At 54.9% G+C, this 12,717-nt stretch overlaps 4 protein-coding genes across 4 annotated transcripts; 2 read left to right on the plus strand and 2 right to left on the minus strand.

Moving 5' to 3' along the window:
* The first annotated feature begins 361 nt into the window (after positions 1-361).
* N656DRAFT_229208 (uncharacterized protein) lies at positions 362-1,345 on the plus strand. Its single transcript, XM_064808952.1, has one exon. The coding sequence runs from the start codon at positions 629-631 to the stop codon at positions 1,184-1,186; it is 558 nt and encodes a 185-aa protein (XP_064673750.1). The 5' UTR covers positions 362-628; the 3' UTR covers positions 1,187-1,345.
* Positions 1,346-4,798, plus strand: N656DRAFT_229252 (uncharacterized protein). The gene has a single exon (XM_064808953.1). It carries the CDS (start codon positions 1,505-1,507, stop codon positions 4,415-4,417), a length of 2,913 nt encoding a protein of 970 aa, XP_064673751.1. The 5' UTR covers positions 1,346-1,504; the 3' UTR covers positions 4,418-4,798.
* A 380-nt stretch (positions 4,799-5,178) lies between these two features.
* On the minus strand, positions 5,179-10,118 carry N656DRAFT_794513 (P-loop containing nucleoside triphosphate hydrolase protein; the record flags this gene model as incomplete). Its single annotated transcript, XM_064817285.1, has 5 exons — positions 5,179-5,763; positions 5,831-6,148; positions 6,203-7,131; positions 7,185-9,744; positions 9,810-10,118. The coding sequence occupies 5 exons, from the start codon at positions 10,116-10,118 to the stop codon at positions 5,179-5,181; spliced, it is 4,701 nt and encodes a 1,566-aa protein (XP_064673752.1).
* A 1,314-nt stretch (positions 10,119-11,432) lies between these two features.
* Positions 11,433-12,142, minus strand: N656DRAFT_774384 (uncharacterized protein). Its single transcript, XM_064814259.1, has one exon. The coding sequence runs from the start codon at positions 12,058-12,060 to the stop codon at positions 11,590-11,592; it is 471 nt and encodes a 156-aa protein (XP_064673753.1). The 5' UTR covers positions 12,061-12,142; the 3' UTR covers positions 11,433-11,589.
* Positions 12,143-12,717: the final 575 nt, after the last annotated feature.

Below are 12,717 nucleotides of genomic sequence, written 5' to 3' on the forward strand. Positions count from 1 at the left end.
GGCGCCCAAGGACCGAGTGGTCCGAAGCATTGATACCGTTGTTCGCGAGAGATGTAGAGGGGGCTGTTTCGCAGCGACATGAAGATGTGCTGTGATGTGGATGTTGGACCGCAATTTTGCCAGTTGAGTGGAAATATGTGCGAAACCAGCGAGCCCTCCTTCCAGGTTGCTTTCATGCCCCTTTCCACTTACATTGGTTGGCATTTACACTTACACTTACACTTCCTCCTTTAGGCCTCTCACATGTCCACTCTTCCCATTCCATCTGGTCGCTCCAAAGGGGACAGAGTACACTGTGCTCATGGAGCACTCTATGCTTAGAAGCACGCCTTACAGTCTAAGTTAACGCTGTAAGGAACGGCCTTCTCAGAAAGGCCGTTGTGAATGAGGCCATTATAAAGTCCCCAGTGCCTAGCCCCTGAATGTGAAGATCGGATCGCAACTCACTCAAAAGCTCGATGCTAGCTGTGACACCCTTTACGTGTGTTTAAAGCCAGCGATACGGACGTATCATGCTGGAGGAAGAGAACTGCTTCTTGGGACCGAGCTGGCTCAAGGCTTCCCGGTGGTGGAGGCCCGACACAAGTGCAGAGGCAGAGAGTGAGGGGGACTGTGACCCCGCGAAGCGATGTTCTCGGTGGATGGAATTCAGATGGGTTGCCGTTCTTGCTCAAATTCAGGAATTGCTGGAGGCACTGACCCTATCTTTGCGTGCCCACAATCGTCCCTACCTGGCCAACCTCCTCCCCTCCTCGTCCCTAACTTCTTTCTGCTTTTGAACTTCTCCCAACTCACTATCGCGGGACCGATTCCTCTTGCTTTTACAAAGAATCGCCCATTTCGAACCGGTAAGCCCATCACCACCACCCTCACATCGCCATCGTATCATCTACCTTCTGCCTTCCACTGTCAGAGCTGCCGCCCTCCCGTCGTCATTACGTCGCCATCGCGGTCTCCGCGCTGGGTGGGCCTGCTCTGCGCTGGCGGCCTTTCCTCTGTACTCAGGCCCGACCGCGTGTTACAAGTTGGATACCAACTATCCCCTTCACCCTCTCTCCTAGGCCTTCTCTGTGCTGGATCGCAATCGCGCCTCCGCTGCAGGCTAGCGATCGTGTGTGACGAGTTGGTATCCAACTGTCCTTTCACCTTCTCTGCGCTTGGCCTTCGTGGTGCTGGGTCGCGATAGCACCTCCTCTGCACTTGGGCGATTGCGTCTGACGAGTCGGCGCCATCCAACGAGTTGGTATCCAACTGTTCTTTCACCTTCTCTACGCTTGGCCTGCTCCGTGCTGGGTCGCGATAGCTCCTCCTCTGCACCCGAGCATGATCGCGCCTCCTCTGCACTCGGGCGATCGCGTGTGACGAGTCGATGCCGTCCAACCATCCGTTCCCCACCATCCCTGCCGCTCCTTTCTCCCGGCCAGCGTTCTTGAGTGTCTGCTTTGGCCTTGTATTCATTCAATTCGAATAATGGCTGATTCACTATCGCAGAAAGCACGACAAAATGAGGCTCGATGAGAGAGACCCCAGGAGACCCGTCCCGCGTCCAAGCAACGTGGGACCTGGTTCTCCCAATCGCCTCTACAGCAACCTGGATGAGGCGTACCAAGCCATCACTGCTCGGCTGCTCTCGTCGGGCAGCAGTGGAACTGATGAGCACGAAACTCAAGTTCCCCCAACGCCCTCCCCCAGCCCACCTCTGTCTTTCGCGTCGTCCGAAGGCGTGATTGACAATCAGCGAGACTTGGCGTTTCTTCCCGCGCCCGCGATGCCGGGTACTGGTGGCTTCAATGCCACTGAAGATTCTGTTCCTGGCTCTTCCGCCCTTGCCCCTCCGACAGCTTCCCCCAGCCACAATGGTGCTGCCGAAGATGTCGAAGATACCCTGAACGGCGACGTGCAGGGCAACGCTGGAGATGTGGTCGCCAATGGCGAGCCTTCGAATACGGCAAGCAGCCTTGAGAGCATCTACAACTGTTATGTGCCGTCCGCATCGGCTGGGTCCTTGCCGTCGGCTCAAATCCCTGATAGCACCAAGGCCAATTCAGAGTTTTCGTGCGGTGAGAACTTGGCCCCTCCCCCGGTTCCGCCCAAGAGCCAGAAACGGCGCCAGGTGTGCACCCCACCTGGCAGTTTTGCTCAAAGACCTTGGCTTGAGCCCGCCAATGCTACCAAAGTTTGCAAGACTGAAAAGCATTCGGAAAAAGCTGTCGGCGATGAGGATCAGACTGCTGTTCGCCGCGACCAGGAGGATCCCCGGCCCAAAGCTCACCAGGAACCCTCCATTAGTCACGACGAGGTTCCTCTGGGCAAATCCTCTGCCAAGGCCCAGGCCTCTGACTCTGACGAGGATCCCTTTGTGTACGACCGTGCCCCTTACTCCAGCTTTCTGAAAGCATCCAGGGAAAGGGAGGTTAGCGTTGCTCTTCGCTGCGCGGCCGGCCTCAGCGAAACCGGCAGCATCTACATAGAAGCAGATGAGGATCGCTCGCCAGAGACGCTGGAACACAACCGTCCAATCCCGCCGGAGTCATTGGGGCCAGTCAACACGCCGGTGCAGATGGTCGACGACGAGGCGCAGGACGACAATGCGCTTCCCGATGTGGATCTTCAAGACGACGTCGAGTTGGCTAGGATTATCGCCCAACTCCCGGCCTTTTCAGAGCAACCAGCCGCCAATGAGGATCAGGCTGTGCAGAAGTCAGACGGCTTTGCTCTTGTGAGACAGCCCGAAACTCTTGTAAGCGACACAGGTGAATGGGAGACGGTCGCTACTAGTGTAGGCCCGGATAACAGTCCTCGTGATTTTACCCCGGACATTGTCCTGGGACGAACTTTCCCAGTGAAAATCGCAGGAAGTAGCCTCGCAGGCTACTCAGATGGAGAGAGTCTGTCGGAGCTTCCTTCCGAGCACCCTTCCGAGCAATTTACATCGACACTGGAAATGCTGCCGGACCCTGATCCTACCTCTCGTCAGTGCAAGAGCCTGAAGAATACTTGCCCCGCGGACTTTCCAGCCAGGCCACGCATTCACCGTGTCAACGGCTACCTCCATAAAGCTGCCCGCCTTTTCACGGATCCCCCGTCCGGAGACAGCAGGAAATCTTCAAGAACGCACCAAATTATGGAGAGGCTCGGTGCGTCTATTCGGTCGCGCTTCACTGGCGAACGTGAGCAGAATCGGCAGAGTTCCGACAATGCGAAGCCCTTGTCCAATTTTAGGACTCGGGATTCGTTTGGCTGGTTCGAGATGGAGGAGATGGGTGGCGATTGCCGTGAAAGTGAAGAGGAAGCGCGTGTGAAGCCGAACACGTCCATTAACAGAAAGAGTGATTGTGTATTCGCCGAAACAGGCAAGCGATTTCCCGCAGCCCCTTCCCCGGGAGACTCCTTCCCCAACTTTCCGACGCGCTTTGACGACTCTGATCAGGGCAGGATGGAACAGCCGGCCAAAACGCTGTTCAGTTTTCAGCTGATTAGTTTGGAGGAGGCTGCCCGGCGCCAGGCGCTGAAGATTGAGGACGGTGAGGACGATCCGATCTTTAACACCGGTGTGACGACCGGGAACAATTCTAGGATAGGTCTTAGTTCGTGGAGGCAAACCGGCCGAACCACTCTTCTCACGCCTCCCACGCCGAGCATCACCAAGCCGCGCCCCGCTCACTGTCGACCTGGTCACAGCCGCCATCCGACCTCAGTCGGCCTGCCCACTGCGGCTTCTCCTCCTGCCCAGCCGACAATCTTTCCGCCGACCACTGCTCCTCTCTTTACCCAAAACAAAATTCTGCAGCCGACCACAACTTCTCGTACCCATACCAAAACTGAGCGGTCGACCACAAATCTTTCTCCTACATCGCCCAGAATCGGGATTCCAACCACCATTCTTCCTTCTACCCAACGTAGAATCGTGATGGTCCCTTCCGAGGAGATGTTCTCCAACCCGCGCATCCCACCGCCTACCCAGGACGGGCCTACCATCTCTCGCAGCTCCCTGCGGAGCACCTTGAGCCTTGCCAACGTGCCGGTTCTCCCCGACAGAGCCTGGACCACACCGCGCCTCTACCCCAAGCCTCGCCGCAACTACAATTACCGTCATCAGTCCAACAACCCCGGACAGGCCCACGGCATTAATTGGGACGACGATCCCCACGGCGACGATTACCTGTCGCCCGAGGCGCGCCAGCAGCGTTGGGTCTACTTCTTCTTCATGTGCGGCCTTCTCATTCTGCCCTTTTTCTTTCCGCTCATCTACCGCGGTGTGCTGGACCCGTTGCTGGTGTACCTGACGCATGGCGAGGCGGAGCGGCTCAGTCGCAAACAGCGCAAAATCATCTTGGTGCTCGGCAGCGTCATTTCGGTGGCCTATGTCTGCTTTCTCACCTTTATGATCACCCTCGCTGCTCTGCACAAGTATTAGGGCTAGGGCGGTATGCGGGTCCCTGCCGAGGGCTTGACACACGTACAGCAGCAGTGCGGGTTACTTTGCCAGATGGGCAGCAAAGGGATGGGTCATTTATTCGTCTCTTCTTCTTCCTCTTTTCCATTTGCCTTCATGTATGGAAGGGCTCCGAAAGAGGCTTGCCACTGCATGCACGCCTTCTGCTGCGCGCCCCAACGACGAGTTGACGAGTTGACGACTTTCACGGCTTTCGATTTGACGACTTACATGATGGCTGGGGCAACCCTATTACAATGATCTCTGCGCCTCTCTGCGACGTTCTCTCAGGACACGGACTAGGAATGGCGGCAATCACGGTCATGGGCGTGTACACGGAGACATAAGGTCGGTCAGGATGGAAAAATCGGCGTTGACAGGTACTTGGGGCATGGCAGATTTGTTAGATTTTTACCCTCTGATGGGGACGCTTTGCCGAGGGATATGACGAGAAGTCTTGCGGTTTTACTTTCATCGCGTCAAATAAAGTAGTCTAGGCAGCATCATGGTCGTGGTGACGCTCTTTCACATCACCTGGCACATAGTGATGAATACAGCTTGGCCTTCTACAATAAACGGCTTTATTCTACAACTTGCTGTATGCACATTGATCTTCTGTATCGTATCCCGTGAGACGTAACCTGCAACAGCGAAAATGCATCGCAGTAAATGTCCCTTTCCCTCCCTTCTATCCATCCTCTTTATTGCAAAGACCCTCGTTGAAAAAGAAATATATCGTCGCCTCACCTCTCACCAAAGATAATCCCTCTCAACTTGTCCCTCTCGCCGCTCTCCTCGCACATGGCCCTAAACATACCGCCCTTGCCGTCATCCATCTCCCACAGCTCCCTCGGCGTACCAAACTCGGCGACGCGCCCGTCGCTGAGCACGAGCACACGGTCAAAGTCGGCAATGGTGCTCAGACGGTGCGCGATGACGATGAGCGTGGCGTCGCCAAACTCCTCGCGGATTGACCGCTGGATGAGCGAGTCGGTGTGCATGTCAACGGCCGACGTGGCCTCGTCGAGAACCATGACGCGCGGCCGCGAGACAATGGCACGCGCGAGGCAGAGCAGCTGACGCTGCCCCTGCGAAAGGTTCAGGCCGCCTTCCGAGATGTGGGAGGAGAGGTCGCGGAAGATGTTTGTGTTCTTCTTGTTCGTTTGTGGGGCGGTGACGGCAGGGGTTGACGAGCCCGACCCGGGATGGGAGGCGTCGCCGTCGCTGACGAGGTGCACACGCTCGAGACAATCGCGGAGCTCAGCGTCGGTGTGCTTGTTGAACGGATCGAGGTTACTCCGGACAGTGCCCGAAAAGAGTACCGGGTCCTGATTTAAGTGGAAGACGGTTAGCGGTGGGTTTCGAGAAAAGGAAAAGGAAGAGGATGAAGCTTACCTGCGGGATGATGGCCAGCCGTGAGCGGAGGTCATGCAACCTAATTTTTGAAATGTCCAGGCCGTCGATGTGAATGCTGCCGGAGCGTGCCTCGAGGAATCGGAACAGGGCCAGCGTCAGGGATGACTTGCCCGCGCCGGTGCGGCCGACAACGCCAATTCTTTCATTGCTGTTGACATTGAAGGTGAGGCCCTTGAGGACAGGCGGCAGGTCGGGAGCGTAACCGACCACCAAGTCATTGACTTCAATCCGACCCTCGGTAGGCCAGGCGGCGGGAGGGCGCTTGCCTTCAAGTGATTCGGTTGGCAGTTCGGTGTACTGCCACATCAGGGTTAGTAATAAGTAGACCTGTCCCAGAAAGGATTCGCATACCTCGATAATCCTCTCGGCAGCGTTCATGTTCAGCTCCACGGCGGCATACAACCGAATGGTCCACATCACGGAGCTCGAAAACTCGAGAGCAAACGCAAGCGCAAATCCAGCTAGTGCCGCGTTGATCCCGGGCGTCAGAAGGATGAGGATGGCCACGAAACTGGAGAAGAAAGATCCCACCAGGGCCATTCTCCAGCCCATCCACCGGTTGAAGAGCCACAGATGCCATGTCGCGGTTGAATAGTCATCAATTCTCCTGTACATGCGGTCCACGTAGACCTGTGCCTTATCGAAGCCGCGGATGGTGGCGACGCCGGTGAGCGCCGAGCCGAACTGCTCAAAGACGGGCGACTTGGTTGTACTCTCCAGACGCTTGACGGGCCGGGCTGCATTAAGGTAGAGGATCGCAAAGTAGAGGCAGATGACAAGGAGAATGCCGGCGAGGAGCACAATGTATGGCGACACGAAGAGACCGGCGACAATGACTGCCAAAAGTCCCATAAACGAATGTGTCCCGAAGCTTAGTGAGTTTGTCAACTGCGAGTCGACGATGGTAAAATCAGCCGTGTACCGATTGAGGATGCGGCCGACGGGAACCGTGTCGAGCCATCGGATAGGGGTTCGAAGGATGGTAAAGTTAAGCTTGGCGAAGAGCTTGCGGCTTGCGCGGATTGAGCCAATATACATGTATAGGAACTTCGAGGTGCTGATGATGGAGGAAGCGATCGCCAGGGCGACGTAGATTCCGAGATAAAAGGTTAGGGTCCCCTCAAATCCTACCGAAGGTGCGGTCGTTGCATGGATTGAGGTCTGACGGACACCGTCGGCATAGTAGTACCCGAATTCAGTTGAGCTATTGGAGGTCTGACCAGCATGGACGCGCTGCTCCTCGTAGCTCCCCGTCCAGATCTTGAGCCACCATGATCGTCCTGCATGCCGTCAGTATAGTCAGATGCCTCACGGATGAGGGTCCTCGGCTTACCAAGCGAAAGACCTTGGACGACAGCGAACAGTATAACCGCAAATGCCCAGTATAACCAGCCTCCACTGTCTTTGAGATAGGTGACGTAGATGTGTTTCCGCACTGCGCCTTGCTCACGAGCCTCTTCTTCGACGAACTTGCGCGCCGTGGGCTTTGGCGTCACCTTCTTCGGAGCGACTTCACTGATACCATCTCGCTCCGCAGCCGAGGCGCTTTCTGAATTCACTGCAGTGGCCGACTCGTCCGCTTCGATCTCCTCGAAGGTCTGCTCGTGACTCTTGATCTTCTGGAGGATCCCACCTTCCTGGAGCTCCGAGAGCAAGCCAGCGTGCAATACACCGCCATTGCCCAGTTCCACCAGATATTTCGTCTTCGGCTCGCAAAGTGCAACATGGTGGGTAACCAGGATTCTCGTCCGGCCTGTGGCAAGTTCCCCATTCAGGCACTTCTCGAAGATGTGGCGCCCGACATGAGCGTCAACAGCACTGAAGATATCGTCCAATACTAGGATGCCAGCTCTGGAGTAGATAGCCCTGGCAAGGGTGACACGCCACTTCTGGCCTCCGCTGAGGTTGATGCCGTTTGCCCCAATTTCGGTGTCTTCGCCGTCGCTGAGCATTTCCAGGTCCTTTTTCAAGGCGCAGACCTCGACAGTTTTATTGTACCTCTCTTCGTCAAAAGGCAGGCCGAACAGAATATTGTCCCTAATGCTGGCATTCTCGATCCAAGGGATCTGCGCAACATAGGCAATGGCGCTGGGTATGATCCAATTGCCCCTGTTTGCCTTGTCGTCATGCCGCTCGGATAGCGGCGGAGGTCTCGGCACGTATAAGGTCCCTCCCAATACGTCAACTTCGCCTAGAATCGCCGCCAACATCAGACTCTTTCCTGTTCCCGTCTTGCCGGATATGACTGAAAGCTCGCCCTTAGGGAATGTGACGTTGATGTGGCGGAGAACAAACCTCTCCTGCTCGTCGAGGTTTTCGTCCGAAGGCCAGGCAATGGACGCATTGTCAAAGGAAACCTCGTCCGAATCCTCGGCGATCCTGGACACCTCTGGAGAGTTGAGGTATTCTTCAATACGCTTGACGGAAACCCAGGCGTCGAGCGCATCTGTGGTAAGCTCTGGAATTATAGACAATGTCATCTCCAAACCCTTGAAAATGCCGAGACTAACGAAGGCCACGGAAGGGGACAGCGATCCGTTGACGACTGCGTATACAGCGAGGGAGATAGCGGATAGAAGAATTGGACTTGTTACCCAGCAAGCGAGAAGCGCCGTGTCATTGATGAAGACACTCCAAATGGCGCCAAGCTCTCGTTCTCGAACGCCACCAATCTTCTTCTCCCAGTCCGGTTCCAAAGCCGAGAACTTGATCTGTCGGATTCCCTGCAGGGCTTCGGTAACGACCTCCATTTTCTCGTCTCTGAGCTTCATCAAACGGTCCTGGGATGCGGCGTACTTCTTGGAGAAGTAGGCGTTGAAGGGGATGATGGCGAGCATGGCAGAGAACCCGGCCAACAGTGGTTTCCAGCCGAGAAGGCTTACCAAGAAGACCAGTGACACGATGAGCTTGAAGAGACTCCCTGGGAACAAGTACTGAAAGGCCGCAAAGTCCGAAACCCTCTTTCCGTCCACGCCGATCAGATTCACAGTGCTCTGCTTGCTCTTCTTCAGTTCCTCCGAGTCATCCGGGTCGATTTCCGACTCGGATTGCCCTGAAGACGCCGCTCCGTTTGCAGGCTCTGCAGGTTCTGCATGGTCGGCCTGGGCTTTTTTGTTGGCTTTGCCGGTCCCTTTGGCATCCTTCCTGCGCATCGCCTTCTCGAAGATAAGGGCAGAGAGCTGAGCGCGAACCGGGATGTGGAGGTCTGAGTAGGACAACCAAAACACGTAAGATTCGACCCAGGATCCCCCGATAATAGCCACTCCGAGCCAAACGACCCATATCCATGCCTCCAATCCATGGTTGACACCGGGTTGGCGACGTTCGAGGAACTGCAGCAGCTGCAGGATTACCCACTGCGGCGCGAAGTTCAAGACGGAGGTACAGAGGGTCAGGAACCACTGCAGAACAAAGGCATCCTTATGCGCCAGGATCAGGTCAAGCCAGAGGCTGTGACGGTTTTCACGCTTCTTCCAACTGGCAGACACAGAAGCAGCTCGTGTAAAATGGTCAGGTCGAGTAAGGTCGACCAAGTCCAGGTCTTTCTTTCTTGTGGCGAGTTTGAGAATGTCCACTGGCCAGCCAAAGGTGAAGCGGCTTAGGGCGGATGCAGTGTACATTCTATCCACCAACTCGCCATTGTAGAATACATCGGGCCGCCTGGGGATGCACAAGGCCGAGATGGCGAGGCATAGACTGAGAACGAACTCAGTCACGCGGAGAGCAAAGGCCTCGGGGCAAGAGTGCAGCAGAGACTCGGCAACCTTGGTGCCCTGAATGAGGAGAATGCCGGCAAGGACTGCAGATGACAGGAATGTGTAGGTGCCGAGGTTATAAGCCTGGACTGAGTTCCTGCTCGAAGCTATGGCCACAGCCTGGAGCAGCAAGAGAGTCTGTAGGATGGGTCAGCGCTCCGGCAGAGTGCAGGGACGAGTCAGTCAGTCGTTCGTTGACTTACCCAAGCCGCTATACCCAGCAGCACATTCAGCAGAGGAGAGATGTCTGCTCGCAGCGGCAGCAGGAGGTGGGCAATGGAGACGGCGCAACCACCTGCAGCCGACAGAAGGACAAGTATCTTGGGCAATTTGGCCGAGTAGGCTTTTATCGATTCCGGTGTCGCCTTGCCATCTTCGTCCTCGTACGTGTCTTGCTTCACGTCTCGCCTGCCGACTTGTTTCGCGAGAGCAGACGCGGCGGGGATGGAGCAGAGTACAATGAGCGCGACGCCCGTCTCGATGATTGTCAACGACGAGCCAGTGTTCTTCATTGTCAGATGCGATAATGCCCGGCTGAATACCGCCGAATGTTATAGGGCGCGGGCGATTCGGCGGCGGAGTCTTTCTCGGCGCGCCGACCTGCTCCCCTTGCGTTTGAACCGGTTTTTTTTTTCTTGGAATTATCAGAAAGGTTTAGCAGTTCTTGAGCGCTCTCTTATTAATGTTTAAAAAGAGATTGCCACGAGGTATGCCTAGTGAAAATCCACAAGGACCACAATCTAATCGGATCCTGTCGGATTTAGGGGCCGGGAAAGATGGAAGAAGAGGCGAGAAGAACCATCCACAAACGAAGTACTTGGTCTCTTCAAATGATTACAAACCTTCAACTTACATTTATATTGTAATACTTTATGTATCTTGAAAGTGGATTCCCAAAGATGGGATGAAGGTCCTGTCTTGAAGAGCTCAGGAGGGAAAACAGAAGACCAATATTCCCTGGGGACCACATGTTGCTTGCAAGCTTTTCTTGTATAGGCATGTCGAGTCTTTCTTGAAGCTGACTCACGCGGCGAAGGAGCTCTGGGATGGTGGGGAGCGTTGAGTCTTCTGTCAAACCTGCAGCAGCAAGAGCGAGGGGCCGCATGGCATGCAGCCCTAGTATAGAAAGTGTAGGTAAACTCGGGTAATTGTTATCACCCGCTGTCCCTGCTGCACACCGCAAAACACTAACAGAAGTGACAGTCACAGGGTATGCGAGTGTTCTCTTTTACACTTCATACATTGCGGGGTGCCGCGTTCCCAACCTCCATGTGTCAACCCGAAAGAACCGGCAAAACGACCTTCCTATGTTGTCAGCAAAAAGCCGGCGGCACTTCTACATGTATGTATGTATGTACATTGGAGACGGGATTAGCCCCCGTTCCTACCCATGAAAGGAGAACATCGCAACGCGATATGTAGATACCTAGGTAGGGATCCCGATATCGATGCAAATCCAACCGAGCCCATCTCCAAACGACACTATTACCAACTGCAGGTGGCGGTCCATTCCAGCGGTGTGCTGCCCTGGTAGCGATCCCTCCGGCGTGCGTCACCCCGGCGCAGACTCGTCCATACGACGGTATTACGGATCCATCCCGGTCGGACCGGACACGGGGCCGTGCGCTATGAGATTCCCGCCTCGTAGGACCGAGTCTACAGCTATATACGGATACGCACCTTGCATACGGTTTTAAGGTTCATGGGGGTTCGAGTATGATATCCTGGAAGCGTCCCTCGATTGCTACAGTTGAGTTCAGAGGCCTGGTTTCATTCCCTCGTTGTCAATCGAAGGCTCATAGTAACTGTATGTACGGTACAATACCGTACTTACAAATCTAAATACACGTACTGTACAGAGCACGACCCGGAAACTTGACATGGTTTACAGTAATTACAGCAAGAGTCTTGGCAGCCCAGCAGGGCAGGCATCTTCGCGGCAGTCTGAGGTGGTGTCGGTGAACCGATTCATTGAGCATCTCGCTACATACAGTACTGTAGCATGATTGCGAGGTGTGGTGAGAGTCCGAGAGGAAGGGACCATGTACTCCACTGTTGTACAATGTACATGCATGATGCGACCGCTTGAGGCCTTGGTTCCAGAGGTCGAGGGAGAATAATATCCTCATCAGAAGCAATACTCACCTGTCTTTTAACCCGTAGCCCCAACGCCGCCTCTACCGAAGAGTCGCATCGAGAGTCACCGCAAGTATGAGAGCAATTGGCGAATCGGCTGGGTTTGAACGGCCCCATGAGTCGGTCAATGAGGAGTTTCCGTTGGACTGTGCTACTGTAGTATTGACCTCCTGCAGGCTTCCGGCTGACACGCATTGATCCGCCAGATAACGATTCACTCGCCAATCCTGTGAGCTTCAAAGCCTTCAATACATAGCTCCCACGAAAGGTTGCCGTTATGTGCCGGGAACCTGGCCGTTGAAAAAATGATGGAGGCATCAGTGCCTATCGGGCAGGCCATATCTGAGACTTGTGAGCTGGGAAGAGAGCCCTGTCGTTTTGAAGCAGCTACGTAATGAGGCTAAGGTGGTACATACGGACGTAGAGAGATGGACGCATTTCAGTTGATGTTAATAGGTAAAAGTCTATTCCATCTTGACCCCGAAGACGGAATGCAGTTTTGAACGTCCTTTAAAGTCTTAATGTCATCTCTTGCCCTGTCTGCTCAGCGCTGGGTTGAGACTGTTGAGTGTTGAGTGAGATACGGAGCTACCTAATTGTATCCGAATGACGGGCAGTGACAGCCCGGGGCCGTCAAGGGCGCGGGAGCGATGCTCTGGTGTCCCGTCTCCACAGACGCATTGTGCTGATCTGATTGGCCCGTTCTCGACGCCAAACGCGACTTCCAGCGAGAAGCGCGGTGGGCAGAAAAGATCAATTAACCATTTTAGCATCATACGCTTCATCTCAAGGGGTTCACGGATGCGTGAACTTGCAATTCAACACGTCCCATTTCAGGATTCGAAGCCGGTGTGCACAACACTCCTAGTGTATGAAACTTGGTGCTTTGACCCTGGTATTCCGACCGCGTGCGCGTGCACCTGACTCTTGTTTCATTGCTTGCACTTTTTAAGCTCAGCAGTTGACCCTACCTTA

This window comes from Canariomyces notabilis, assembly GCF_033297395.1.
Source record: "Canariomyces notabilis strain CBS 508.74 unplaced genomic scaffold N656scaffold_2, whole genome shotgun sequence".
NCBI classification, from domain to species: domain Eukaryota; kingdom Fungi; phylum Ascomycota; class Sordariomycetes; order Sordariales; family Chaetomiaceae; genus Canariomyces; species Canariomyces notabilis.